The 26860-nt window shown below is 41.2% G+C and overlaps 1 protein-coding gene and 1 long non-coding RNA gene across 3 annotated transcripts in view; one reads left to right on the forward strand and one right to left on the reverse strand.

The window, feature by feature from the left end:
* LOC125456568 (xenotropic and polytropic retrovirus receptor 1 homolog) overlaps positions 1-16533 on the reverse strand; it is a 310767-nt gene extending 294234 nt beyond the window's left edge. Inside the window, exons 1-2 of the mRNA XM_048539806.2 lie at positions 16514-16533; positions 15821-15930 (exon numbers count right to left, since the gene is read on the reverse strand). Of these exons, the coding sequence (XP_048395763.1) occupies positions 15821-15889 (69 nt within the window). The 5' untranslated portion in view covers positions 15890-15930; positions 16514-16533. The remainder of the gene's footprint in view (positions 1-15820; positions 15931-16513) is intronic.
* Positions 16534-17855: 1322 nt separating this feature from the next.
* Positions 17856-26860, forward strand: part of LOC125456605 (uncharacterized) — a 42161-nt gene continuing 33156 nt past the window's right edge. For both annotated transcript variants that reach the window (XR_007248477.2, XR_007248478.2), the window contains exon 1: positions 17856-17957. This is a non-coding gene — a long non-coding RNA (uncharacterized LOC125456605). The remainder of the gene's footprint in view (positions 17958-26860) is intronic.

Below are 26860 nucleotides of genomic sequence, written 5' to 3' on the forward strand. Positions count from 1 at the left end.
TTTTGACAACATAGGACAAATACTATAGTAAGAAATATTGATATGTCATCAAGGGTATAAAAGAAAAGAGCGGTTGGACAAAGACAGGAGAACTAACTACCATCTGCCAGAGTTAACAGCTTTCAGCTCTCAAGAAAGAATCACTGGCTTTCACGGGCTTCTCTAAGTCTTATAAAAAGCACCATTTTTAAAAATCAAAGATACCAAGGGCACAACTAGTTAATATTCTTGACCAAAGAATCAACAGAGAAGGCACAGAGCATTCCAGAAGACACATAATATGGCTGTAATTTTGACATTCTAATTTTTTTTTAAAAACTATATTTTATGAAAGTGGGACTTGTATTTATTGGAACTGTATACTATTAGAACCTAGTTTGATTTAGGAGTAGTTAAAAATTAGAAGGGGTTTACTCAGTTTGTTAATAATTTAGTTAATTTATTCACTGTTAGAGTTAGATAAATAAATTGTTATTTGTTGATTGTAAAGTAAGTGTCAGGGATTTCTTTAAGAAAGTTCAACCACTAGAAGTTGCTGAAAGGCAGGTTACGCCACTTTTCACATTTGTTTTACAGATTATAGGGCAAGGTGCTCCTCTTTTGTGATGTTTCGGTTTTAGTTCTAGTTCTCAGAAAGGGGTCAATCTCCGCTTTATAAAAATTTAAAGTAGATAAATAGCATGCTTTTGTTCAATATATAGCCATGAGCCTTTATAGAATTTATGGCAATGGAAGATTCTGGTTGGAAAAATTACGTGTGAAATTAATTATATGCAATCGAGCAGTAACAGACCAGTTATGCTGTATGATTCTATGACTGCTCAACTGGTGATAATTCATTCTGCATTTGACTTTTCCAACCAAAACCTGCCTTTGTAACAAATTCTCTAGAGATTCGTGGCTATATATTGAACAACAGCTTGGTATCGGGCTGCTTTTAAATACTATTTAGTGTTAACCTTTAGACAGCAAGCTCTTTACGTGTCTAAATTGAATGCAAGTACAAGTATTCTGCAACTTGGAAACTGCACTCTACTTGCCCCGAGTAGGAATGTGATTCATTTTGTTTAACAGCATGAAACAACAGTTAGTGACAAAAGAACATAAACTGTGAAATGAGAAAATACTGTTCAATCTATCAAACCTATTATAGATGATTGTTATCTAACTGGTGCAATCCCTATGGCAACACCTCTACCAGTGTCCACTTTCCAACCAATCTGCACTCTCCTCTGAACCCCTTTACATTTATCTTTTGCTCAGGAGAATCCAAAGTTTCAACAAAATGTGTACTTTTCCAATAATATTCAGGTTCTGTACTACCAAATGAACAAAGAATTTTAAATAAAATGTTACTTTTTTCCTTCATCTTTGTCTCAAATCTCCCTTGTAATTCTGCCTTTCACACTCAGTATTTCACTGTCAGTACATGATTTTGCTTTTAATTTGCTGCTCTAATTCAACTTTCTGTTTTAAACTCTGGCTAGCTTAGAAGATTTTTCAATCTACAGGTAACTGATAAAGGGAATATATATTTACTTAACACATTCACCCAGATCCTGGATCTCTGAAGAGGGTGTTTTTTTTAAACATAGCATGACAGAACATACATTGCAGCAACAGGCCACTCACCCCAACCAGTTGATTTCTATACTTGTGTTCCGGTTGAACCTCATCACATTTTTCCACAGTTAATTCAAATGGTGTAGTCACTTTACCACCTTCTCCTTTACATGCTTTTCTAGCTTCAATTCAGCCCAAGCGTTGCAAACTGAAGGCTCTGACAAATCTGTTGCAGGTTAGAGGCAGAGGGGATGGAATGTCTACCATGTGGTGGGTGAAGGAAGAAAGGGCCCTGATCTAGGGAGTGAGTACATGGGAAAGAGGCAGCAGTCATGAAGCGAATGCAGGAGGAGGCTGGAATGTTGGGGAGTGACTCAAGACACAGTCGTTCCTGTGCAGATGCCATTCCTGTGAAGGAGTGCAATGAAGATGGCAGAGCAGGAAACCTAGACTGTGGGATTGGGAACTCAGTGTGAGGAGTACATACATGGGAGGTTGAGGGGGGGGGAGAAGAGTGAGAACAAGCGAGAAAATTATAGAGATGAGGAAGGGAATGTGTATGAGAGGATATCAAGAGCAGGTGTAAGAAAAGGGACCGGGTGGGAGAAAAGGAGGAAGCAGGCAGGAGGGAAAGGCAATGTACGTAAGAATAGCAGGAAGGTAGTGAGAGAGACAGGTTATGCGTGTGTGGGACAGGGTGAGAGAGAGGGCGGAAAAGGAGGGAGTGTGGGGGATGGACGGAGGGAAGCTGTGCGTATGGTGAAGGAAGAGTGTGTATGAAAGGAGGAGAGTGAGACAGTGAAAGCACACACTTTGACAAGACAGCAAAGTGGGTATCAGAATGAGACTGCGAGTATATGTGCATAATGAAAGTGACTGAGAAAGACAGGTAGTGAGTGAGACAGTGCAAGTCTGAGGGAGACAGAGAGAATGCACATGCGTGGGACAATGACAGTGTGTCAGAATGCAAAGACAGAGTGACACACCCATCCTCTCCTCTTCCTCTCCCCGCCCCCCCGCTAAGAATCTGGTCACGAAGCAACTGGATGAGGAGGAAAACAAAGACTGAACAGCAATCTGTTTCCAATGCCCACTTGTGTGTGTCAATTCCACCGAGGCCAGCTTGGAGTGTGCCCCAGAGCCGGACCAAGGTCAACAATGAAACTCAACTCCTCAGCTCAGACCCAACTCCCACTCTCCTTTGTGACTAGGATTTGAGATCTAGTCTCTCGCTCTCCATCTTACTTGAAAAAGGAATAAACATTTTATTAGTAGACTTGAAACGCATGCCACTTTTTAATAGCTAATTTTATTAATTAATTGCTTTTTGAAATTTTTGATATATTGATTTGGATTCTTTTTCTGAAATTCATATCAACTGATATACCAACCTCATCTTTCAGAAATTTGCCCTTCATCCCCTGAGGAAGAAACAAATTGAAATGAGGCCTGTCACTTGAAAAAGTTGGTCACGTCCGTCCATACTATTTGCCCAATTACTTTCTATACAATTTAAGCTCCACATTCTCACTGCGTTCTGTTAAAGACATTTCTTATGAATCTCCTGTTAAATTGCTTCGCAGCAATTTGGGGGCAGCACTGAAGCCTTACAGCGCCAGGGACCCGGGTTCGATTCCAGTCTCGGGCAACTGTCTGTGCAGAGTTTGCACATTCTCCCTGTGTCTGTGTGGGTTTTCTCTGGGTGCTCCGGTTTCCTCCCACAGTCCAAAGATATGCAGGCTGGGTGGATTGGCCATGCTAAATTGCTCATAGTGTTCAGCGGTGCGTGGCTTATAGGGGAATGGGTCTGGGTGGGATGCTTCATGAGGCGGTGTGGACTTGTTGGGCCGAAGGGCCTGTTTCCACACTGTAGGGAACCTAATCTTTAATTGACAGTCTCTTGCTTTTCTCTTCTGCCCAAGTGGACATATTGCCTCCATCTAGTCTGTCAAAACAGATTTTAAAGGCCTCTATACGATAATCGGCTGCATTCGGTCTTCAAGACTAAGCAGAGGCAAACTGTTCACCTTTCCTGATAGTTAATTACTTTCTATCTTTCTAAACTTTGTTTGCACTCTTTCTGGTGCCTCTAAAACCTCTTTATCATATGGTAAGAGAACTGCTCACACTATTCCAAGCACGGACTAACCAAGATTACACCCATGTTTCACTTAACTTCTCTATCTTTCAATTCTATATCTCTCTTAAAATAAAACCTATTTTTCTCAACCTGTGTCATTACCATTTGTGACTTATGCATTTCTTTAGATCTTTTACTCCTTTACCCCATTAGATCCTTATTTTCCAAATAATAATTGACCTTTTACCTTTCCTACAAAAAGGCAACCCCTCATGGCATTAGTTTGCCAAGTACGTCCTTCCAGTAGTTTTGCTCCATAATAGAGTAAAATCCTATAGAAAATCTACTTAAGTGTAATGAATGGAGAGCACTGTTCATTCATCACTGACCATAAAATCAGACCATTAAAACCATAAAATATGGGAAGTCTTCAAGATGAAAACAGAGCAAAATTAATGAAAATATGGAGCTCACAGTTTTGCCTTCAGCAAAACAAGGAGAAAACTCAAGTGGATCATCTAGAGATCCATTTGTTTCTTACTAAGTCAATTTTCTGAAAAAAGGATGAAATTAATCCTTTCAGAACTGGCGCTAATGCACTCAACACAACTATTTCACTGAACTGCATTTTTTGGCCTTTTAAATTGAAAATGTAACTTTGAACATGTAATATCAAAGCAAACTTTGAAATATGGGTAACATTAATGAATTAATGAGCATATGGAAGAATATATAGTCACAGATTTTGGTTCATCAGGCCAGCCTGGTTTTGAAAAAAAATTCAGAAAATGCCAGCACTGTTCTAGATTCTTCAAATCTTAATACACTAACAAAAGCTGAATAATCACAACTAAAACCTCAGACAAAACTTTGAAATAATTTCCCAAATTCTTAACAACTAAAATATTCATGTTATTTTTCATAGCATTCAATCTGAGCAACATCATTCTACTGTGTATCTGTGGTGTGATTTCACTGACTTATACTTCAGGAAGTTGTATTTTATGCTTGTCCCAAACTAACTAATAACGAAACTCAACTCCTCAAACTAAAAATATAGAACAAAGAATTCTACAGAACACGCTTGGGGGAGGGGGGGAAACATAGCTAATTTTGCATTATATAAGTCGGTGCATCCCATACTTTCTCCCTCTGAGGCCCCATTTTAAGTCTTGAAAATGGAGAACTGTTGGAGTGAAAGGACAGCTGTGGAGTTGTTATTACTTGGTCAGAGCTCAACAGCAGCCATTTCTGCCTCAAAACTCACAAGCCATGAACCCGTTTTGATAAGCTCTGAGCTCGGATCAGTAGGAGGACAAATTAATTCCAAGCACAAGAGTATCAGGGCTGTACAATTTTCTATTCGTTGGCAATTCAGTTTCTTCAAATCCCCCCAAAGCATAATTTATACCAAGAAAAGGGAGAAAGACATGATTTAACTGCACGAAACCCTTATCAGCAGGAGATAGAGGCACAGATTTCCCATGGAGAACAAAGCAAAAACATGGATACCGTATAACTCTTCAAAGTACTGCAATGTAGTACATGAGCACACTGGGCAAGTCAATGAAAAAAAGGGGTCTAGGGCTAGTGAGTATGTAGATCTATGGATAGCAGCTCAGTAGATAACGAGGAGGAAGTATATTAAATTATGTACTGGGAAGTGCAACGTGTACCATCGACTGGCAGCACCCCAAAGTTCAAGAAATTTTCATAACTCGAGAAATATTTTCAAAGAATATCTTTAAAACATCCCACAATCAGTGATAGTCACACTTCGCTAAATAAGGCGTTAAGTGGCCCCTGGTTACCAACGTATTGACTGTGGGAGTACTTGGGCAGCAAAGTTATCATCAAGCAGATCCCAAGGACACTCCAAACTTGCCACTAGAAGATAGACAAGAATTATTTCGATGATTATCTTTCCAAGCATATTCCTCTATGAGATTGCCTCTTTGGTGCGGGGTGCCTCTGGTCAACACTTTCTTTCCTGAAAACAAAAAACATTGGAATTCACAGCTGGTCAGGCAACATCCATGGAGATAAAGCAAGCTCATGTTTCGAGTCTAGAAGACTCTTGTGCTCTGATGAAGAGTCATCTAAACCTGAAACATTAGCTTGCTCTCTCTCCATGATTGCTGCTTGACCGATTGCAATTTCGAGCAATTATTTTTTCAGCATAGATTCCAGTATCTGCAGTAATTTACTCAACACTTCCTTTCCTTCCTTCGACCAAAGCAGAAGGCAAGAGTAGGATACCACTTTCATGACAAAAAAAAAGTACCAAGCACAAGGAAAAATACATTTTTCCAGTTAACTATAATAAGTCACTGCACACTGAGTACGCACACTACTTTAAAAGGTTTGTAACAGCGCTGAGTAGCTGTTTTCAAAAATTAAAATTTCTGACATTTTTACACCATTTCTCCCTTCCTAGTCTCCTGAAGACAACAGCTCTTACTTAGGTCCATGGTTCAGGTAGACAAGAAATGCAGCATTCAGTGGCAATGCTTTGTAGATAACTGAAAGGGGTCAGGTGCAGGAAGCTTTAGCCATCCTTTACTTTCTTCTCTAGTTTGGAGAAGTTAACTATAGTATCTCAATTGAGATTAAAGAATTCAGCATAGAAAAGCACTCAGTTCTATGACCACTTGTTCTATGTGGCTTAGCACAATACCAGAAAGACAGATTTCCTCTGTCAGGGGTAACTAACATTGTTTCAAAGCAAGTTTATGATCTTGCTGGGCCAACCGCACAGAAAGAAATCTACCATCCAGCTGCTGCTTCACCTAAGAGACCATCAAGAAGCCTCAAACATGTGGCCATCATAAATTCAATGCTCAACAGTTCTCCAGAAAGAAAAACGGTTCAATCTGAATGCTGACTTTACTTAAAAAGTGAATTTTTTTTGAGTCCTAGACGTGATTTCACATCACAGTAGAGAACACAAACCATCACTTTTACAGATTCATACCATAATACTTTTAAAAGGCTTTTAAAAAAACTTTCCAAGAAATGTCTACATTACAAATTCAGTAGTTGGATTAAACAGGCAACTTACGAATCAGTCACTGGCGCAAATAAAAGACTGGCAAATCGTGTAAACAGAAGCTGTGTTTGCATTAAGCAGACAATTCAAACACCATCACAATCACTGTTTATGTTACATTCACTAAACCTAACCTCGATATTTACCATCACTATTTCACACTGCTGTCTCAAGACAGCTAGATATGACCCAATCCCAAAAGAAATCATTTAAGACAGATGGACGGTATAAAAATTTGTAAACACCCATCTTTTGCTGAAGGTTTAAAATGGCATAGCCATTGTTTTACATTAACTTTTAAAAGGTTGTTCATAATAAATGGACATTTGTACTGATGTTTTGATTGTGTACTCAGGCCATAGGACTGCTATCTCATTAGACAGAGATGACTATTGGTGTTTAACCTGAATTTGACAAGAAAAGTCCTTCACAGTAATCTCAGCCAGTGTGGGAATTCACGCACATCTGTTGGCATTACTCTGCATCGCAAACCTCCTGTCCAGTCAACTGACCTTTGGAGAACATATTCATGACCTGTCATATTTTCTGTGATAATAATTATATGACCTCCTAGAGAGTTTTGAATACCTGGGGATACAGTAGATGCATTAACCATAACTTAAAGCGAGGACTCTTTGTAATCAAATATTTGTGCTACAAAGTATGGTAGAAAAACCATGCAAAATGGAAAGATCAGAATAAACCAGAAATATGATTTAGATAAGGCAGCAATGTAATTCTGAATAGCAGGGAATAAGTAAGCAATTTAGTATTCAATAATACAGAACAAGCCAGCAATGCAATGTTGGAAAGTGCAGATTAAGCCAGCAATATAATATTGGGTAACACACAATAAGCCAGCAATACAATGTTGGATAATACAAAATTAGGTATAAGTTAATGTTTAATAATACAGAATTGCCAGCACAGCAATATTGGATAATAGAGAATGAGTCAACAATACAATGTTGGATAATACAGAATGAGCCAGCAATGTACTAATAGAGAATACAGAATAACTAGCCATGTACTATTGGACAATACAGAATAAGCCAACAAGTCCACATTCAATAACACAGAATAAGCCAGTATTACAAAATGAAAAAGAAAACCAATTTTCATGAATGCAGAAATGAGCCAGCAATGGAATACCGAACAGTATATAGAATGAGCCAGCAGCGTATTAGTGGAAAATACAAAGTCAGCCAGCAGTGTTGTATTGGATAATACAGAATGGAGCCAACAGTGTAGCGTAGGACAATATAGAATGAAGGAGCAAGTTCATGGCCAGTAGTATAAAATAAAGTGGCATTACAGATTGAGCGAGCAGTGCAATATTGGATAATACAGGATGAGCCAGAGGTATAATATTTAATAGTATAGAATAAGCCAGCAAGGCTCATTCAGAAGGTCAGGAGGAATGAGATACAGGGGAAACTTAGCTGTCTGGATACAGAATTGGCTGGCCAACAGAAGACAGCGAGTGGTAGTAGAAGGAAAATATTCTGCCTGGAAGTCAGTGGTGAGTGGGGTTCCACAGGGCTCTGTCCTTGGGCCTCTACTGTTTGTAATTTTTCTTAATGACTTGGATGAGGGAATTGAAGGATGGGTCAGCAGGTTTGCAGACGACACGAAGGTTGGAGGTGTTGTTGACAGTATAGAGGGCTGTTGTAGGCTGCAGCGGGACATTGACAGGATGCAGAGATGGGCTGAGAGGTGGCAGATGGAGTTCAACCTGGATAAATGCGAGGTGATGCATCTTGGAAGGTCGAATTTGAAAGCCGAGTACAGGATTAAGGATAGGATTCTTGGCAGCGTGGAGGAACAGAGGGATCTTGGTGTGCAGATACATAGATCCCTTAAAATGGCCACCCAAGTGGACAGGGTTGTTAAGAAAGCATATGGTGTTTTGGCTTTCATTAACAGGGGGATTGAGTTTAAGAGTCGTGAGATCTTGTTGCAGCTCTATAAAACTTTGGTTAGACTGCACTTGGAATACTGCATCCAGTTCTGGTCACCGTATTATAGGAAAGATGTGGATGCTTTAGAGAGGGTTCAGAGGAGGTTTACCAGGATGCTGCCTGGACTGGAGGGCTAATCTTATGAAGAGAGGTTGACTGAGCTCGGACTCTTTTCATTGGAGAAAAGGAGGAGGAGAGGAGACCTAATTGAGGTATACAAGATAATGAGAGGCATAGATACAGTTGATAGCCAGGGACTATTTCCCAGGGCAGAAAAGGCTAACACAAGGGGTCATAGTTTCAAGCTGGTTGAAGGAAAGTATAGAGGGGATGTCAGAGGCGGGTTCTTTACACAGAGTTGTGAGAGCATGGAATGCGTTGCCAGCAGCAGTTGTGGAAGCAAGGTCATTGGGGACATTTAAGAGACTGCTGGACATGCATATGGTCACAGAAATTTGAGGGTGCATACATGAGGATCAATGGTCGGCACAACATGGTGGGCTGAAGGGCCTGTTCTGTGCTGTACTGTTCTATGTACTATGTTCTAAGTTAATATTTGAGAATACGGAATATGATAACATTACAGATTGAGCCAGCAGTGTAAATTGGATAATACAGAATGAGGCAACAAGCAGTATTTGGCATTTTTTTTTAAAAGAAAGAAGGCTGCATTAAAGAAGATTCTAAAGAAGATAGACTTAGGTGACTACTTATACTCATTCCAACACAGTACTAACTAAATCAGCTCTTTAAGCCAGTGTGAAAATGCCTGCAAACTAGCCACACATTATCAATTGAAACAGGAAGGAATAAACCCCACTTGAAACATTCAATATCTATTGTAATTTCAAAGCAAATTTTAAGATTTTCAGTTATTATGGCATTCTTAATTATAGCTGACTCTATTACAATAAGAATATTCAAATGTAACCCATGGGCCCTATCTGGTAGAATGGAAAATATACAGGTGATTGCAGGAACCCAGATTGCCATGTTGCCTGCCCAGTGCCAAGGTTCAGGTCATTTGCATTGGTTTAGAAAGGAAATCAAAGTTGGAGGAAAGGATCCTATTATCATGGTCCACTTGGGTACCAACTTCAATGGAAGTAAAAGAGGTTTTTTTGAGGCATGATAAGCTAGGAACTAAATTGAAAAGGAGAATCTTAAAGATAATTATCTCTGCATTACTGATGCAAAATTGGTGTAGTATAAATAAGAAGACATAAGCATGCAGAAAATGCTACAGAAATTCAGAAGGTCTGGCTGTCCTCAGCACCTTCCCTTATACAGAATTAACTAATTTGTCAGGCTCTCTCTCACATTAAGCAACATTCTGCGAAGATCAGAAGTGTACTGTTATACTATTGTCCCAAACACTATCTGCTCTATTCACAATGGTTTAAAGCATTTCACATACAATAGATAGTAATACATATGTTGCAATCTGTCAAAGACGTCAAATCTCTTCAGCCCCAATTAAAAATCTATAATGCTTCACTCATCATCTCCAATGACTACTGTTAACACTCTCATGATGACTTCTGGTCAAATTACTTGAGCCAATGCAATACACTACTTGGAACCATCCACAGTAAAAGGAAGATCTTGTTTTACTTGCTTCTATTCAAAGTTGGTCATTCACTGCAACTTGTGTTAAAATATTGTGCTGCATTTCAGTCAATACCGTATAAACCCTCAAGCAAAAATAAAGAGAAAACTCTCAAAGATATCAACTGAGATGGAATAGAGCCAGGCATAGGGCAGTGCGGTGGTGCCCTATTGTACGGGATGAGCTGTGTTTACAGAAAGGCAGATATGTGGAGGTATGTGAAGACATTCAGGTACAGTTATGCCAACCTACTAAATAATGTGTCAAACAAAACATCTGTCTCACTCAGATCACTCAGCCAGGATCCTACTGTTGCCCAGTTAGAATCATCATCTCTTACAGGGCAATAGTTTGCAGGTTTTTCAAAACAGAGAATAAATTCAATCCTTTATCATTTAAAAAAAGTCTCAATATTTTGCAGGATAAAGCACTGATTGCCTGGCAGTGCCTGGTCATCAAAAATGTTACGCCAGTGTTAAAAAAAAGCGATTTCTTAATTTCTAAAAATCATTAACTTTTCTATAATAAAGAAAATAAAATGGCTGCCTGAATTATTCCAGGTTGTAATCCAATTTTAGGATTGAGCAAAAAGACAAACCGCAAACAAACTAAGCATACAGAGTTGCTGACATAATCTGCACTCGTCAATTGTACTATACATAAGCAGTGATAACAGCATCCCCAAATACTCATTTTAATGTTCCTGCTGGATTACTAAGGCATATCCCTCTCTATAATTATAGAGACACAGGGTTTCCTTTAGTGTAAACCACTACTGTCAACTGTCAAAATCTTGCATGATTTATTTTATTCTGTTACCTAAATGCGTACATTGTGATATTCAAAGCCCAGAACAGACTTAAATTGCCTTCAAATATTTGTAACAACATGAATGTTATACCATTTTCAGTAACAAGTTGCATTCACATTAGTGCTTTCAACCTAAAGATGATAAACAGAAAGCTGAACATACTGGGCACTGTGCCAGGAAGGGAAAGTTATGAGGTTTGTCCAACAGCTTGATCAGAGATGAGGTTTGAGGCAGTTGCGCTTAGGCAGAAAAATCCAAAGATTAGGAATGGGATGGTTGATGACTTTAATACCAGCAGTGGGATAACAGAAGTCTTTATACATTTTTTTAAAAAGGGGTAAAGTCAGAGGAACTGTGCACATTAGGTGATAAACAGCCAAAGGAGATTGAAGAAGTTTATGATGAAGACTTATCTAGATGCAGAATGGAGGATCTTGCAGTAATCAAGCCTTGTGGTCATGAAGGTTTCACCAAACACAGGAATATGTAACATTGTCTGTCTTCAGAGTAGAATTAAACTTTTTTATTCTGCCTACCAGTTGTGAGATTCTAAAGCTAAGCTCAGATCTAAATCTGTCAACGCTGCAAATGAACCAGAGATAATAACCAGAAAGGAATCAATGGCAAGGGTACAAAACAATAGCCAAAGACACTGGTCACAATTTTCTTGTGGACCATTTTACAAAACCTAATACACAGTAACTTGAAGTGCTTAGCCTTTCTTAAAAATACAAAACTGCCATGTAATATTCCAGAGTGACAGACTATGAAAAACTCGCGAGACTATGAATTCCAGGCCCACAGACATGCAGTTGAGGGTCACAATTGATTTAGGTAGGGGCAGTAGCCCCAGATGCCAAATTACTAGTAACATTGTTATATAGCAAAGGAAATTTTGCTCTCTTTAGTTATCCTAGGTCAGCTTAGTGTTACGGTTACTGGCTACATAATATAGTATATTGGTGAAATCACTTTCTCCACTCTATTCCTCCACAGATATTATTTCGTTAAAAACGGAGTTCATATCAACCCTCTGAATAGCAACCCACCCAGACCAATACCACCAATACACCAACATATTCAACCATTCACTCACACTCATGCTATTACACAGATTCTGGGACATTTAAACTTAGCAGGCTGTGACATCTAGTGTCGTGTTTGGGGAGGGGGCGGGGTTCTTTGCAGTATAGCTTCATGATTCTCTCATGGGTCCCTCTGAAGATTTCTGTGCTGACTGAATTTGGAAGAATCCCCCAGCAGGTACTGATCAGGAAAAAAAATGGAGGAAGCCAGACAGGTGATTTTTTTTTACCTGGTCAACACTAGAAAGGGATTTGTAATGCTGATCACCTAAAACTTTTCAACAAACAACATGCAATGAGATGGTGGTTGTCTTTTCTCAACTATCCATTGATGTTTGCTACACGAGTTGACAGATGAATACATCTCCATATGAAGAATAGTTTCCCAGCATCAATAGCAAGCTGCATTTACACAGCATGATAAATTATCCAAACTTCACAGGAGTATTACAAAGCAAAATTTGATACTGAGCCTCTTAAGACAATATCAATTCTGATGGTCAAATGTTTGGTCAAAGGGAAAAACAGAGGTTTAAAGGTTATGGGAAGGAATTTCAGAGTGCCAACCTTTGGCAGCAGAAGGCTCAGTCACTAATGTTGAAATAATTCAAATTAGTGATACTCAACAGGCCAAAATTAAATGAATGCAGACCTGAGGACAACTTGTGGGGCAGAAGAAAAGTACAGTTTGATGGTGAGATGAAAAGCAATTTTTAAAGTAAGGGTGAGAACTGAGAAATCTACATTCTGCCTAACAAGGAACCAATATAGGTCAACAAGCACAGGGATGATAGTTGCACAGTGCTTGGAATGAGTAGTACATGAGCAGTAGTGTTTACAGAAGACAGAATAAAGAAGGTTTGGCACCAATGTAGTCACCCACAGTCCAGACTTTGCAAACACCTGAATAGCCGTAAGCACTGATTGGAGTCCAGAAAAATCCCTCAACATAAAGCCAACAAAATAAGATTTCTTTTGCAGCTCGCTATGATTTTAAAAACTTTTACAAGATACACATATCATCCTTAGGCATGTAAAAATCCACCACCAAACCAACAATTGTCAGCACACTGGATTAATTACAGAACCAACACTTACAAGTTACATTGCCAGTCTCCACCATATTGTTAATTATGATTCAGCATAGTATAATGCTATTATTCTAATGTTTGGCACGTTCTAGTTTCTATAAACATGCCACCTCACCTCACTGAAATCTACGATATTTTGTAAAAGTCTTTCCAATATCAATAAGGAACCACAATACTAACAAGAACACAAACTGAATGCTTCTGTTTTAAACTCTTCTGTGCTTTTTGAATTTTTTTGCTTCACCTCAGGGAATGGATTTGCAGTCAACATAAGATTTCAACTTTCATGGCATCTATTCTAAAATAAGTCCTCATTCTAATGAAAACAGTCATTGTATGCTCAACTATCATGTACAGATATTCATCAATACAGTCATTCCAGACCATTTTTACAGAATTTATTTTTTCAGTGAGGTGTAATCCTTGCCTAGCATTATACAATAGCATTATACTTTGTTGAATTATAACTAACAATATAGTGGAGACAATATTAACAAATTAACTCATAAGTGGTTGTTCTGTAATTAATCAAATGTTCTGAAGATTATTGGTTTGGGATAGGCTGAGGAATGATGTACATTTTCTATGCCTGTTTTTAAAAATATACCAACCTGCACTAAAAAAAACTCATTCTTGACTCTGCCTTCCTTGTTTCTCACAGATTGTAAAGTTTGTTTTGTACTGGCAACTTATAGCTTTAAATTGAGGGGTGAAAGATATAGGACAGATGTCAGAGGTAGTTTCTTTACTCAGAGAGTAGTAAGGGAAAGGAACGCTTTGCCTGCAACGGTAGTAGATTCGCCAACTTTAAGTCATCGTTGGATAAGCGTATGGACGTACATGGAATAGTGTAGGTTAGATGGCCTTCAGATTGGTATGACAGGTCGGCACAACATCGAGGGCCGAAGGGCCTGTACTGTGCTGTAATGTTCTATGTTCTATGTAACTTAGTTTGAGCTAAGATAGTATGCTTGACAAGCTATAAAAAAATCTGGTTTTCTGCAATTTACAACGATGTAGAATGCACTTCCTGAAACAGATGTGAATTCAATTGATATGTCCTTGAAAAGGAAAAGATTGACAAGGTTACACAACTAGTCAGCTCTTTCCAAGAACTGGCACAGGCATGATGGCCAAATGGCTCCCTCCGTGCTATGTGATTCTATGAAGCTATTCATCTGTTAGTCGTAAACTAACACACCCGGGCATGGGTCATAGCAGGAGGGGGGCCATGACTGATTAGCTCTAGCTAGGGCTGCTGTGACCAAGCACGGATCAAGAACTTTGACCGACAAAACAAAAGTAGTTTTACCTTTCTCTCTCATTTCTCTGTAAATCCAGTCCCTCTTTTCTGCATTTCTTTATCGAAAATTCCTGGTACACTACACTGATCACACTGTGTTGTGGAGATATCCCAGCATTTATAACCTTGAGGCATTTATATTGAATATTAATGATTCTCTTCAGTGTTTGCAGACACAAACATAGGTACACTGTAATTATTTTAATTTTAATTTACACCATATTCAAAAATTGTGTTCCCATCTATCAATTACCATTGAAACATTACATAATAAATACCATTCAAATAATAATGTTCAATGACAAAGGCTTGCACCTGACACTAAAATTTCACTCCCCAGCAGTTGTGCAAACATGCAAAAAAAATCTACTAATGCCTTACAAAGAATAATCGTCGCAGAAATAATTCCTAAGGCAGCTACACATTAGAAGGTGAAATAACCATTCAAGTTTTTATACAATTTGAAACCCGAATGTCTCGGAACATAATACGAATTGTGTCTATTTTTCAATTCAACACTGCCTTCATCCTTTCAAGATCAATTTACTGCATCTAATACTTAAAATGAAATCTCCTCCCATTCACAACAGTTCACCATTGGATATTATTATCTGCAGTTCTTAGCATTTCCAGAGGTCGTCAATTTTAAGAGTGTGGATGATCATGTACAGCTCCATCTCCAACACTTCATCCTCTCTCCTTCCACAGACCAAACTCCCTCCCGTCATATTCACTCTCAATGACAACATCCCAACACTAAACACCCCACTCACTCGCCGTTCCCATCACTCTGTATCTCCAATCAATCCATCCTTGCCTAACAGCTCTCAAGCCCTTTCCCATCATGTCACCTCCAATCACTTAATTCAACAACTGCTCCCCATCGCTCCCCATCTCTCTCCAATCCTTATCTTTCTTTCCAGTCCCCCCAAATCACCTTCTATCTCACTACTGATTTCTTCCCTCCCTCTCCAGTCTCCACCCTCAGCCTCTAAACTCCTCGATGACTCTCCCTCCCGTCCCCCTCCCTCACCCACACCTGCCAGTCCGTCCCCCACACCTGTCAGTCTGTCCCCCAGGCCATCCTGTCCATTACCCACATACTCACCCACACCCTCCAGTTCCCACTCCTGCAATCGCACCCTCCAGTCCGTCTCTCCCTCCCCCTCACCCTCCAGTCTGTCTCTCTCCCTCACCCTCCTCCCCTCAGAGCTGTCCATTGTGCCACTAACCCGCGCGGCTTTCTGACCGATCGTGCCGCAGCTCACCTCGTACTGGATGTACTGTTTGCGCCATTCCGGCGTGATGTGGGCTGAGAGATGTTCGGCGAATTTCATGATCGATGTTTGTCCTGAAGATGGTCCTGACTCCTTTCCGCCTTAATAAACGCAAGGACAGGTTAAGGATCCAGGCAGTCAGTTGGTGGGCATCCGCTGACTAACGACCATTCCTGGCCGAAACTGCACCGCTGTCTATCTCTCTCTGCCTTGTGGTGGTTCGCTTCCTTCTCTCAGACGGAACAAGAGATCATCACTCACTGCCGATCATCCGCCATCTTACTGACAAGACTCCACAACTAGAGCGCGCCTGCGCGTGAGCTGGCTGAGGCGCGCCACCGCGCACGCCTCCCGGCTTACCGCAGGGCGCGAGACCGCGCAATGACGACACGCCTCAAGGAAACGCCTACAGGCTTGGTCCCGCCCCCGTCCCAGCCTGACTTCTGCCGCCGGCACCTGCGCCCCGCCCCTTGGCGGCCAGTTCTCCACTCTCCCGTTGGAAAACCCTCCCATCTAACGACAGTGCATGCCGCGCACCAGCGCGCGACGCCCCGCCCATAACATGACCGCACCACGCCCCCACAAAGCGACGCCCCGCCCATACACGACAGCACCGCGGCCCCACAATATGACGCCCGGCCACTCAGGGACTTCACCGCGCCACCATAGCGTGACGCCCCGTACCGGGACTGCACCACGCCCCCGCGGCGCCCCGCCCAAACGTGAACTGAATCACGACCCCACCACGCGACGCCCCGTCCAACCAGGAGCCGAATCACGCCCCCTTCGGCTACTCCCCGCACAAGAAGGTACAGCACCGCGCCCCCACAGCCTGACGTCCCACCACACAATCTGACCCACCTCCCACGGCCCGCCCACACCGTGACCAGACCACGCCTCCACCGGACGACGCTCCGCCCAAAGAAAGCTGCGTCCGCGCACATTTGGAGCTGTGCTCCGCCCTTTATCCAAACCCCTCCCCCTACTCGCACGCTTCTCAGACACCTTTCCCTGCCACGCCCCTATTGTTAGCTCCGCCTCAGTAACGCCGCCCATTTCCACCCCCGCCCCTTTCCAGCCCCTCCTACGCATGCTTGACTCTACCTATGGGACGGCGAGCCGTTGACAGGTGCGCGCGCGCTCGCGGGAGCTGGGGCCCGCTTGGACGGGTGTCGAGTTAGCCTGTGTGTATTTATTAATATTAATATTAATTTTAATATTTATTTTAAAAATACTTTTGGGATTGAGTACTCTGCACTGACGATTTGCGAGCTCGATTTACAGTTTCATGCCATTCGTCAAAACAGTGCAGAAAATAGAACAAATTGTCGCGAACAGGGCTCCTTTTAATTTCCTTTTCCTTCACAATCGACTTTGGTAAACTCCGAGCTGGCAACTTTGAGAACGCGATATTCGAAATTTATTTTTCATTTGGCAATGTATTGAAGCTTCACCTGAAGGGACAAGGGCAGGAGATATATGGGAACACGACCACCTGCAAGTTCCCCTCCAAGCCACTCACTACCCTGACATGAAAATAGCGCTGTCTCTTCAGTGTCATCCGGCCAAAATCCTGGAGCTTCCGAACAAATGGATTGACTACAGTGGCTTAAACAGCAGCTCACCGCCAACTACTTCCTTAAGGGCAATTAGTGATGCATTATTAATACCAGCAATACTACTACAAATGCCACGAGAATCAAGTTTGTCAAAAAAGATCCCAGAAAAAAACATTTCTGGTCCTCAGGACCTATGAAAGGTCTTAGGTGCTGTGGGTTAAGGAATAAATATTGGCCCAAGGACATTGCTTTGCACCCCAAACACTCTCCCAAACTCCAGTTTAAAACAAGTAAGGAACACATTTCTGTATTTGTCATGAAACGTTTCTGCTGGTATCTCACTTTTACTACAATTGTCAAATCAGGGTCGTGATATTCACAAACTGAAGAAGGTTGGCATGTATATAACATCCTTTAGATCCCAAGAATAAGAGGTGTTGAATTATTTGATGTGCATTTATTGTAATAGATGGAATCACAACATTCACTCTGCACAGGAGGCATAGAAATTGAGAAAGGACAGGAACTTGGAGGCAACCTCTCAACATAGGGAGTGAATTATTCACAAGGTATGGAGTAGACTATTAGTTTGTTTGGTTGAATATAACTCAGTGTCTTCCAGAGACTTGTGTTATAATGATTGTTATTTCCTACAAATACCACCGATTTGGATGAAGAATATTGACTTATATATTCAGGTTTCCAGATGCTTAAATTAAAAGGCACTAACGATTGTAGATGAAAGGAGAAATACACAAAGGCCAAACATGGATTAGGTGAGTGGGCAAAACTAAAATCATCCACTTTGGACCTGAGAAAGATTGATTGGGGTACATTCTAAATGATGAGAAGCTGGGAACTGTGATTGAGTTGAGAGACTTGGGGTATAAATACTGAAAGCGGTAAAAACTAGTGAAACAAAAGTACCTGTGATAATGGGAACTGCAGATGCTGGAGAATCCAAGATAATGAAATGTGAGGCTGGATGAACACAGCAGGCCCAGCAGCACCTCAGGAGCACAAAAGAACGTCAGCTTTTGTGCTCCTGAGATGCTGCTGGGCCTGCTGTGTTCATCCAGCCTCACATTTTATTAAACAAAAGTACCTTATGTCTTCATATAAAAAATCAAAATTTTGAAGTTAACTTTTCAGGTAGAGAGTTAAGGAGTGATTTTTACATTGGTAATTTTTTGAGGGTCTTACTGTCAACCAAAACACAGCAATCCTGCAAATCTAACATGGTTCTTACAGAATCTTCTGACCTCGATCGAGACCTTGGTTGGGGGAGGGGGGAACAGGAGCAATTGGCAAAGCCTGATTCTCTCCTTCAATTATGGCTCTGAGACAGTCTTCACCTGAACCATAGGGGTACCGATATCCTGGGGGGGGAAATTTGCTAAGGCTGTTCGGGTGGGTTTAAACTAATTCAGCAGGGGGATGGGCACCAAAATTGTAGTTCGACTATAGAAAAGGTTGAGAGTACGGTGGTCCGAAATAAAGTTTCAGGGAAGCAAGATGGCACCGGCAAGCAAGAAGTTGGTTTGACGTGTGTCTACTTCAATGCCAGGAGCGTCCAGAATAAGGTGGGTGAACTTGCAGCATGGGTTGGTACCTGGGACTTCGATGTTGTGGCCATTTCGGAGACATGGATAGAGCAGGGACAGGAATGGTTGTTGCAGGTTCCGGGATTTAGATGTTTCAGTAAGAACAGAGAAGATGGTAAAAGGGGTGGAGGTGTGGCATTGTTGGCCAAGGACAGTATTACAGTTGCAGAAAGGATGTTTGGGGACTCGTCAACTGAGGTAGTATGGGCTGAGGTTAGAAACAGGAAAGGAGAGGTCACCCTGTTGGGAGTTTTCTATAGGCCTCCGAATAGTTCCAGAGATGTAGAAGAAAGGATAGCAAAGATGATTCTCGATAGGAGTGAGAGAGACAGGGTAGTTGTCATGGGGGACTTCAACTTTCCAGATATTGACTGGGAACACTATAGATGGGAGTACTATAGATGGGTCAGTTTTTGTCCAGAGTGTGCAGGAGGGCTTCCTGACACAGTATGTAGATAGGCCAACAAGGGGCGAAGCCACATTAGATTTGGTACTGGGTAATGAGCCCGGCCAGGTGTTAGATTTGGAAGTAGGTGAGCACTTTGTGGTGATAGCGATCACAATTCTGTTATGTTTACTTTAGTGATGGAAAGGGATAGGTGTATACCACTGGACAAGACTTATAGCTGGGGGAAAGGCAATTACGATGAGATTAGGCAAGATTTAGGGAGCACAGGATGGAGAAGGAAACAGCAGAGGATGGGCACATTAGAAATGTGGAGCTTATTCAAGGAAAAGCTCCTGTGTGTCCTAGATAGATAAGTACCTGTCAGACAAGGAGGAAGCTGTAGAGCGCGGGAGCCGTGGTTTACGAAGGAAGTGGAATCTCTGGTCAAGAGGAAGAAGAAGGCTTATATTAGGATGAGATGTGAAGGCTCAGTTAGGGCACTTGAGGGCTACGAGGTAGCCAGGAAAGACCTAAAAAGAGAGCTCAGAAGAGCCAGGAGGAGACATGAGAAGTTGTTGGCGGATAGGATCAGGCTAAACCCTAAAGCTTTCTATAGGTATTTAAGGAATAAAAGAATGACGAAAATAAGATTAGGCCCAATCAAGGATAGTAGTGGTAAGTTGTGTGTGGAGTTAGAGGAAATAGGGGAAGCGCTAAATGAATATTTTTCAACAGTATTCACTCTAGAAAACGACAATGTTGTCGAGGAGAATACTGAGATACAGGCTACTAGACTAGGTGGGTTTGAGGTTCACACGGCAGAGGTATTAGAAATCCTTTAGAAGGTGAAGATAGATAAGTCCCCTGGGCCGGATGGGATTTATCCTGGGATCCTCTGGGAAACCAGGGAGGAGATTGCCGAGTCTTTGGCATTGATCTTTAACTCGTCATTGTCTACAGGAATAGTGCCAGATGACTGGAGGATAGCAAATGTGGTTCCCCTGTTCAAGAAGGGGAGTAGAGACAACCCTGGTAATTATAGACCAGTGAGCCTTACCTCAGTTGTAGGTAAAGTGTTGGAAAAGGAGCTATAAGGGATAGGATTTATAATCATCTGGAAAAGAATAAATTGATTAGGGATAGTCAGCACGGTTTTGTGAAGGGAAGGTCGTGCCTCACAAACCTTATTGAGTTCTTTGAGAAGGTGACCCAACAGGTAGATGAAAGTAAACCGGTTGATGTGGTGTATATAGATTTCAGCAAGGCGTTTAATAAGGTTCCCCACAATAGGCTATTGTACAAAATGCGGAGGAATGGAATTGTGGGAGATATAGCAGTTTGGATCGGAAATTGGCTTGCTGAAATAAGACAGAGGGTGGTAGTTGATGGGAAATGTTCAACCTGGAGACCAGTTACTAGTGGTGTACCGCAAGGGTTGGTGTTGGGTCCACTGCTGTTTGTCATTTTTATAAATGACCTGGATGAGGGCGTAGAAGGATGGGTTAGTAAATTTGCAGACAACACTAAGGTTGGTGGAGTTGTGGATAGTGACGAAGGATGCTGTAGGTTGCAGAGAGACATAGATAAGCTGCAGAGCTGGGCTGAGAGGTGGCAAATGGAGTCTAATGCAGACAAGTGTGAGGTGATGCACTTTGGTAGGAGTAACCAGAAGGCAAAGTACTGGGCTAATGGTAAGATTCTTGGTAGTGTAGATGAGCAGAGAGATTTCGGTGTCCATGTGCACAAATCCTTGAAAGTTGCCACCCAGGTTGACAGGGCTGTTAGGAAGGCATACAGTGTTTTAGCTTTTATTAATAGAGGGATTGAGTTCCGCAACCAAGAGGTTATGCTGCAGCTGTACAAAACTCTGGTGCAGCCACACTTGGAGTATTGCGTACAGTTCTGGTCACTGCATTATAAGAAGGATGTGGAAGCTTTGGAAAGGGTGCAGAGAAGATTTACTAGGATGTTGCCTGGTATGGAGGGAAGGTCTTACGAGGAAAGGCTGAGGGACTTGAGGCTCTTTTCATGAGAGAGAAGAAGGTTGAGAGGTGACTTAATTGAAACATATAAAATAATCAGAGGGTTAGACAGGGTGGATAGGGAGAGCCTTTTTCCTGAGATGGTGAGGGCAAGCACGTGGGGGCATAGCTTTAAATTGAGAGGTGAAAGATATAGGACAGATGTCAGAGGTAGTTTTTTTACTCAGAGAGTAGTAAGGGAATGTAACGCTTTGCCTGCAATGGTAGTAGATTCGCCAACCTTAGGTACATTTAAGCCATCATTGGACAAGCATATGGACATACATGGAATAGTGTAGGTTAGTTGGGCTTCAGATCGGTATGGCTGGTCGGCACAACATCGAGGGCCGAAGGGCCTGTACTGTGCTGTAATGTTCTATGTTCTAATATTAAAACTAATCCACACTTTTCCTGTCCAAATTGACAAATGGGAACTGAAGACAAGCTAGACATTTTTTAATGAAAAAGAACTGAGGTTTTTTTAAGTGATTGAATTATTCTTTGTTTCTGAATTTTCTTTGGGCTTTGACCATTTAAAATTAAGATACACCTTTGAATAAAGTAACGAAAAATTTCAGACTTTTTGACCAAAAATCTTGGAGTGAATTACAACCTGAGAAGTACATTTTGCACATGTTTGCACCATAATTTGAAAGTCCAATGGAATAATAACTACTCTTTTAGCAATTACATAAAGTTCTGATTAAACCACATTGTAATGTAACATATCAAAAGTACTGTTTATGCTAGAAATCTGAAATTTTTAAAAATCCTAGAATATCTTCTAAACAGCACAATGGGAGTAGCTACACCACCTGGACGATGCCATTCAAGAAGGGCTCACCACCATCTCAAGGGCATTTAAGGATAGGCAATAAATGTTGGCTTCAATAGTGACACCCACATCCCATGATCAAATGAAAAAAACTGGAAATATTCAGCAGGTCGTTGGCATTTGTGGAGTGAGAGTGTTACCAATTCAAGTCAATGGCCTTCCACCTGGTGAAACGTTAACTTTGTCTTCTCTGTCTACATGTGCTGCCAGAACTGATGAGTATTTCCATCATCTTCTGTTTTACTCTGGAATACTGTGTCTGTTCTGTGCATCACCACGCAGGAAGGATATATTGATCTTCAATGCAGTTCAGCACAGAATTTGTTTTTGTTGGTATGCATTGGATGTTAACTGAGATATCAGGGGACCTGCTCGGTTTAGCTTCATCAATTTGAAGTGGTAGACATTGCCTCTAATAGACAATATTTCTGATACTCCCTCAGTACTGCACTGGAGTGTCAACCTAGACCTTCTGCCCAAGTCAAGTAGAATTTGAGTCCATAATATTCAAAGTTTAAAAGCAAGAGCTCTACAATTGTTACAAAATTTCACGTTGCTGCATGTTGTTTCTGTTTTTACAAACCTGTGCAATGATTTTATTGCACCTTGTAATCTTGATAATGTTATTATTGATCTACTTAAAGTGCTAAACACAATTAAGGAATTTTAAAAAGATGTTTAGAATAAGGGGATGATTCATAGAATTGTTGTTGCACACACCTAGATCATTCAACTTGTTGTGTCTATGCTAAATATTTGCATGAACAACACAGCTAGTCCCACTCTCTTGCCTTTTCCTGTAGCATATTTCCCCTGACAAGGGGAATGGAGAATATGGGATATGACCTTAAAGCTATTCAGAGCTGAAGGCAGACAACTCTTCTCCATCGAAAAGGTTGTGGAAATCTGATGCTTTATCCATCAAAAAGCTGTTGAGGCTGGGGATCAAGTGCTATAAAAAATTCAAAACAAAAGTTGATAGGTTTTTGTGAGCTGAGCATATGGATATTTACAGAACTGTGTAGGGGAGATGGATGGAGTTAAGATGCGGAACTGTCATGATCTAATTGAGTATGAGGAAAAGAAATTTGACAGGCCAAGTTGCCTCCTCATGTTCCTAGTAAATGCCTACTTGTGGAATTTTGTAATAATTATTGGCTCAGGAGATATAACACAAAGTGAAGCTTCACAACTGAAGGTAATCATACTTCCCTTTACAATTCATATTCACTTTGGAGTAGGATCCTGGAACTCAAGATCGAGTTTTCCTTACTTAGCTCATACACTGCATGAATATCAATTGCATGTGCATTTGGGGCTAATTCCTGTAAATTTGTACATGGATCCTCATGGATATTGGTATCCAGAATGATTTAGCATTTACCTGTGAAAATACATTTGAAATATTCCAGGCAACTAGCAAAAGCTCCATCTACAGATGAAAGACTGAATATCACTTATAGGCGAATTGCTACATATTACCTGCTGAAGCAAAGTGCAATTTCCTGGCTGATTCAAATATCTCAGTAAATGTAGATTATATTTCATGTATTGTAACTAAAATGTGGGCTTAATCTTTTCAAGGAAATGCAACAAATGTTATGGGGAAGTAGTGGCATAATTGTAACATTAATAGCAATCCTGAGGCACAGGGCAATACTTTGGAGATATGGATACAAATCCTGCCATAGTAGCTGGTGAATTTTCAATTTAATTATTAAATCTGGATTACAAAGCTCCTAGTTATAAACATATAGAACATAGAACATATCTTATGAAAAGTCACTGGACATGAAATGTTAACTCTGCTTTCTTCCCACACATGCCGCCGGACCTGCTGAATTTCACCAGCAATTTCTGTTTTTGTTTCAGGTACGTGGAACAGTCATTGTTTCAATCCACTCAGGTCCCTCCCCATAATTCTTTCTCTAGTACGTCAATGACATCATCGGTACTGCTTTCCTCTCTCATTCTGAACTCGTAAAACTGATAAGTTCACATTCAATTTCCACTTGACTCACCTTCAACTGGTCCATCTCTGATTCCTCCTTTCCCTTCCTCAACATCTTTGTTTCCATTTTTGGGGATAAGTTGGCCACCAATATACATTACAAACCCACCAGCTCACACAGGTACCTTGACTGTACTCTGACCCTGATTCCCAAAAGAAGCACATCCATACATCTAGTTTCTCCATCTCCATTGCATCTGTTCTGACACAGGGGTGCCTCAGGAATATCAACTTTTTTCATCAACTGTGGATTCCCACTCTACCATGGTTGACAGAGCTCTAAGATGTGTTGAATCCATCTCCTGCATTTCTGCCCTCATGCCTTTCCTTATATCCCACAATGATAGGGACCCCTGTTCATCACTTACCACCCCACTAGCCTCCACACCCAAAGGATTGTAAGCCACCATTCTCTTCTCCTCCCTTGTCAGCATTCCAAAGGGACCATTCCCTCTGGAACACTCTAGTCCAATTCTTCTCCATTCCCAATACCACCCCACGCTACCACAGCACATTCCCATGCAATCACAGAAGATGTAACACCTCCATAATTCCTGTTTTTCCTACCTCCTTCATACCTCTATCTCTCTGGGTTCCATCTCCATCTATCCACTCATCTCTCCCCTCCCCAGACCCCCTGCCTCTCCCCAATCTTATTTCAGCATAAATACCAGTTTTTTCCTAGCTGCTAGCAGTTCTGATGAAGAGTCACTGGACTCAAAACATTAACACTGCTTTCTTCATACAGATGTTGCCAGATTTGCTGAGTTTCACCAGCAATTCCTGTTTCAATATCAAATACTATTTCCCTTTCATAAATCTGAGTTATGTCTGCTCAATCATACATATATAGTTGTGTTTTTATCACATCTTTAACAATAGAATCTATTGTTTTTCATATTGATGCCTAGCTGTCAGATTTATGAAGTTGTAAACTTGCTGGCCAAGCTAGTGTGTTTGACTGCAGACATTTCATCACCCTGTTAGGTAGTACCGTCAGTGCACCTCCAGTGAAACAGTGGTGTTGTATCCCGCTAATTATTTATATGCCTCAGTTTTCTGGGGTGGTTGGCATCACTTCTGACCCTGTTTTTCAGTGGTTTGTATATAGGATCGAATTCAATGTGTTTGTTGGTGGAGTCCCAGTTGGAATGCCAGGCCTCCAGGAATTTCCTGGCATGTCTCTGTTTAGCTTGTGTTATTATGGATGTGTTATCACAGTCAAATTTGTGTTCTTCTTTGTCTGTGTGTATTGAGACCAGTGAGAATTGGTTGTGTCTGTTGGTGACTGGTTGGTGTTCATGTATCTTTATTGTCAGTTTGCTTCCAGTTTGGCCTATGTAATGTTTCTAACAGTACTTGCATGGTATTTTGTAAATCAGCATTATTGGTTATGGGTATGGGATCCTTTACTTTCATCAGTAGCTGTTGTAGGGTGTTTGTTGGTTTGTGGGTTACCCTGATACCTAGGCATCTGAGTAGTCTTGTGGCCATCTCTAATATGTCTCTGATGTACGGTAGGGTCACTAGTGTGTCTGGTCATGTTGTGTCTTCTTGTCGTGGTCTGTCATGGAGTAAATGACAGATTGTGCTTTTTGAGTATCCTCACCCTCATCCACAACCTGAGCTACAAATCTTCTCAAAAAACTTTAAGGTTAGATTACATGGAATACAGAGAGAACTCGTAATGTTGATACAGCATTGGCTCGAAGGAAGAAGACAGAAAAAAAGAATGGATACCCTGAAAGCACAATCTGCTGTTACCTCTGCAACTGACCACAACAAGAAGACACAACATGGCCGGACACACCAGTCACCCTGCCGTACATCAGAGACATATCAGAGATGACCACAAGACTACTCAGACCCCTAGTTATCAGGGTAGACCACAAACCAACAACCACCCTGCAATAGCTACTGATGAACATAAGGGATCCCATTCCTCAAGCAATAAAACCAACATAATGTACAAAATACCATGCAAGGACTGTGAGAAACATTACATAGGCCAAACTGGAAGAAAACTGATAACAAGGATACATGAACATCAACTAGACACGAAGAGACACGATCAGTTCTCACTGGTCTCAATAAACACGGACAAAGAAGGACACAAATATGACTGTGAGAACACATCCATGATAGCACAAGCCAAACAGAGATGTGCCAGGGAATTCCTGGAGGCCTGGCATTCCAACCGGAACTCAGTCAACAAACACATTAAACTGGACCCAATATGCAAACCACTGAAAAACAAAATTGGAAGTGATGCCAACCACCACAGCAAACTGAGGCATATAAATAATAAGTGGGACAGAACACCCACGCTTCACTGGAGGCGCACTGACGATGTTACTGAGCAGGGTGACAAAATGTCTGCACTGGCTCAGTGAGTAAGTCTATAACCTCAATCACAACCTCATCTACAAATCTTCTCAAAATCTTTCATCAGGTCTATAGTTCCATAGTTTCTTTCCCTCCTTATTTCCAGAATAACAATATTGGTCCTAGCCCCACTGATCTAGAATACTTGAGGCCCATGTTGATTTAACCTTCCCAGAATTAGCCCCAATTTGCCAAGAATCTAAAGTCTTCTCCCCTCTATTGCAATTT

Source organism: Stegostoma tigrinum, chromosome 8, assembly GCF_030684315.1.
Source record: "Stegostoma tigrinum isolate sSteTig4 chromosome 8, sSteTig4.hap1, whole genome shotgun sequence".
NCBI lineage: Eukaryota > Metazoa > Chordata > Chondrichthyes > Orectolobiformes > Stegostomatidae > Stegostoma > Stegostoma tigrinum.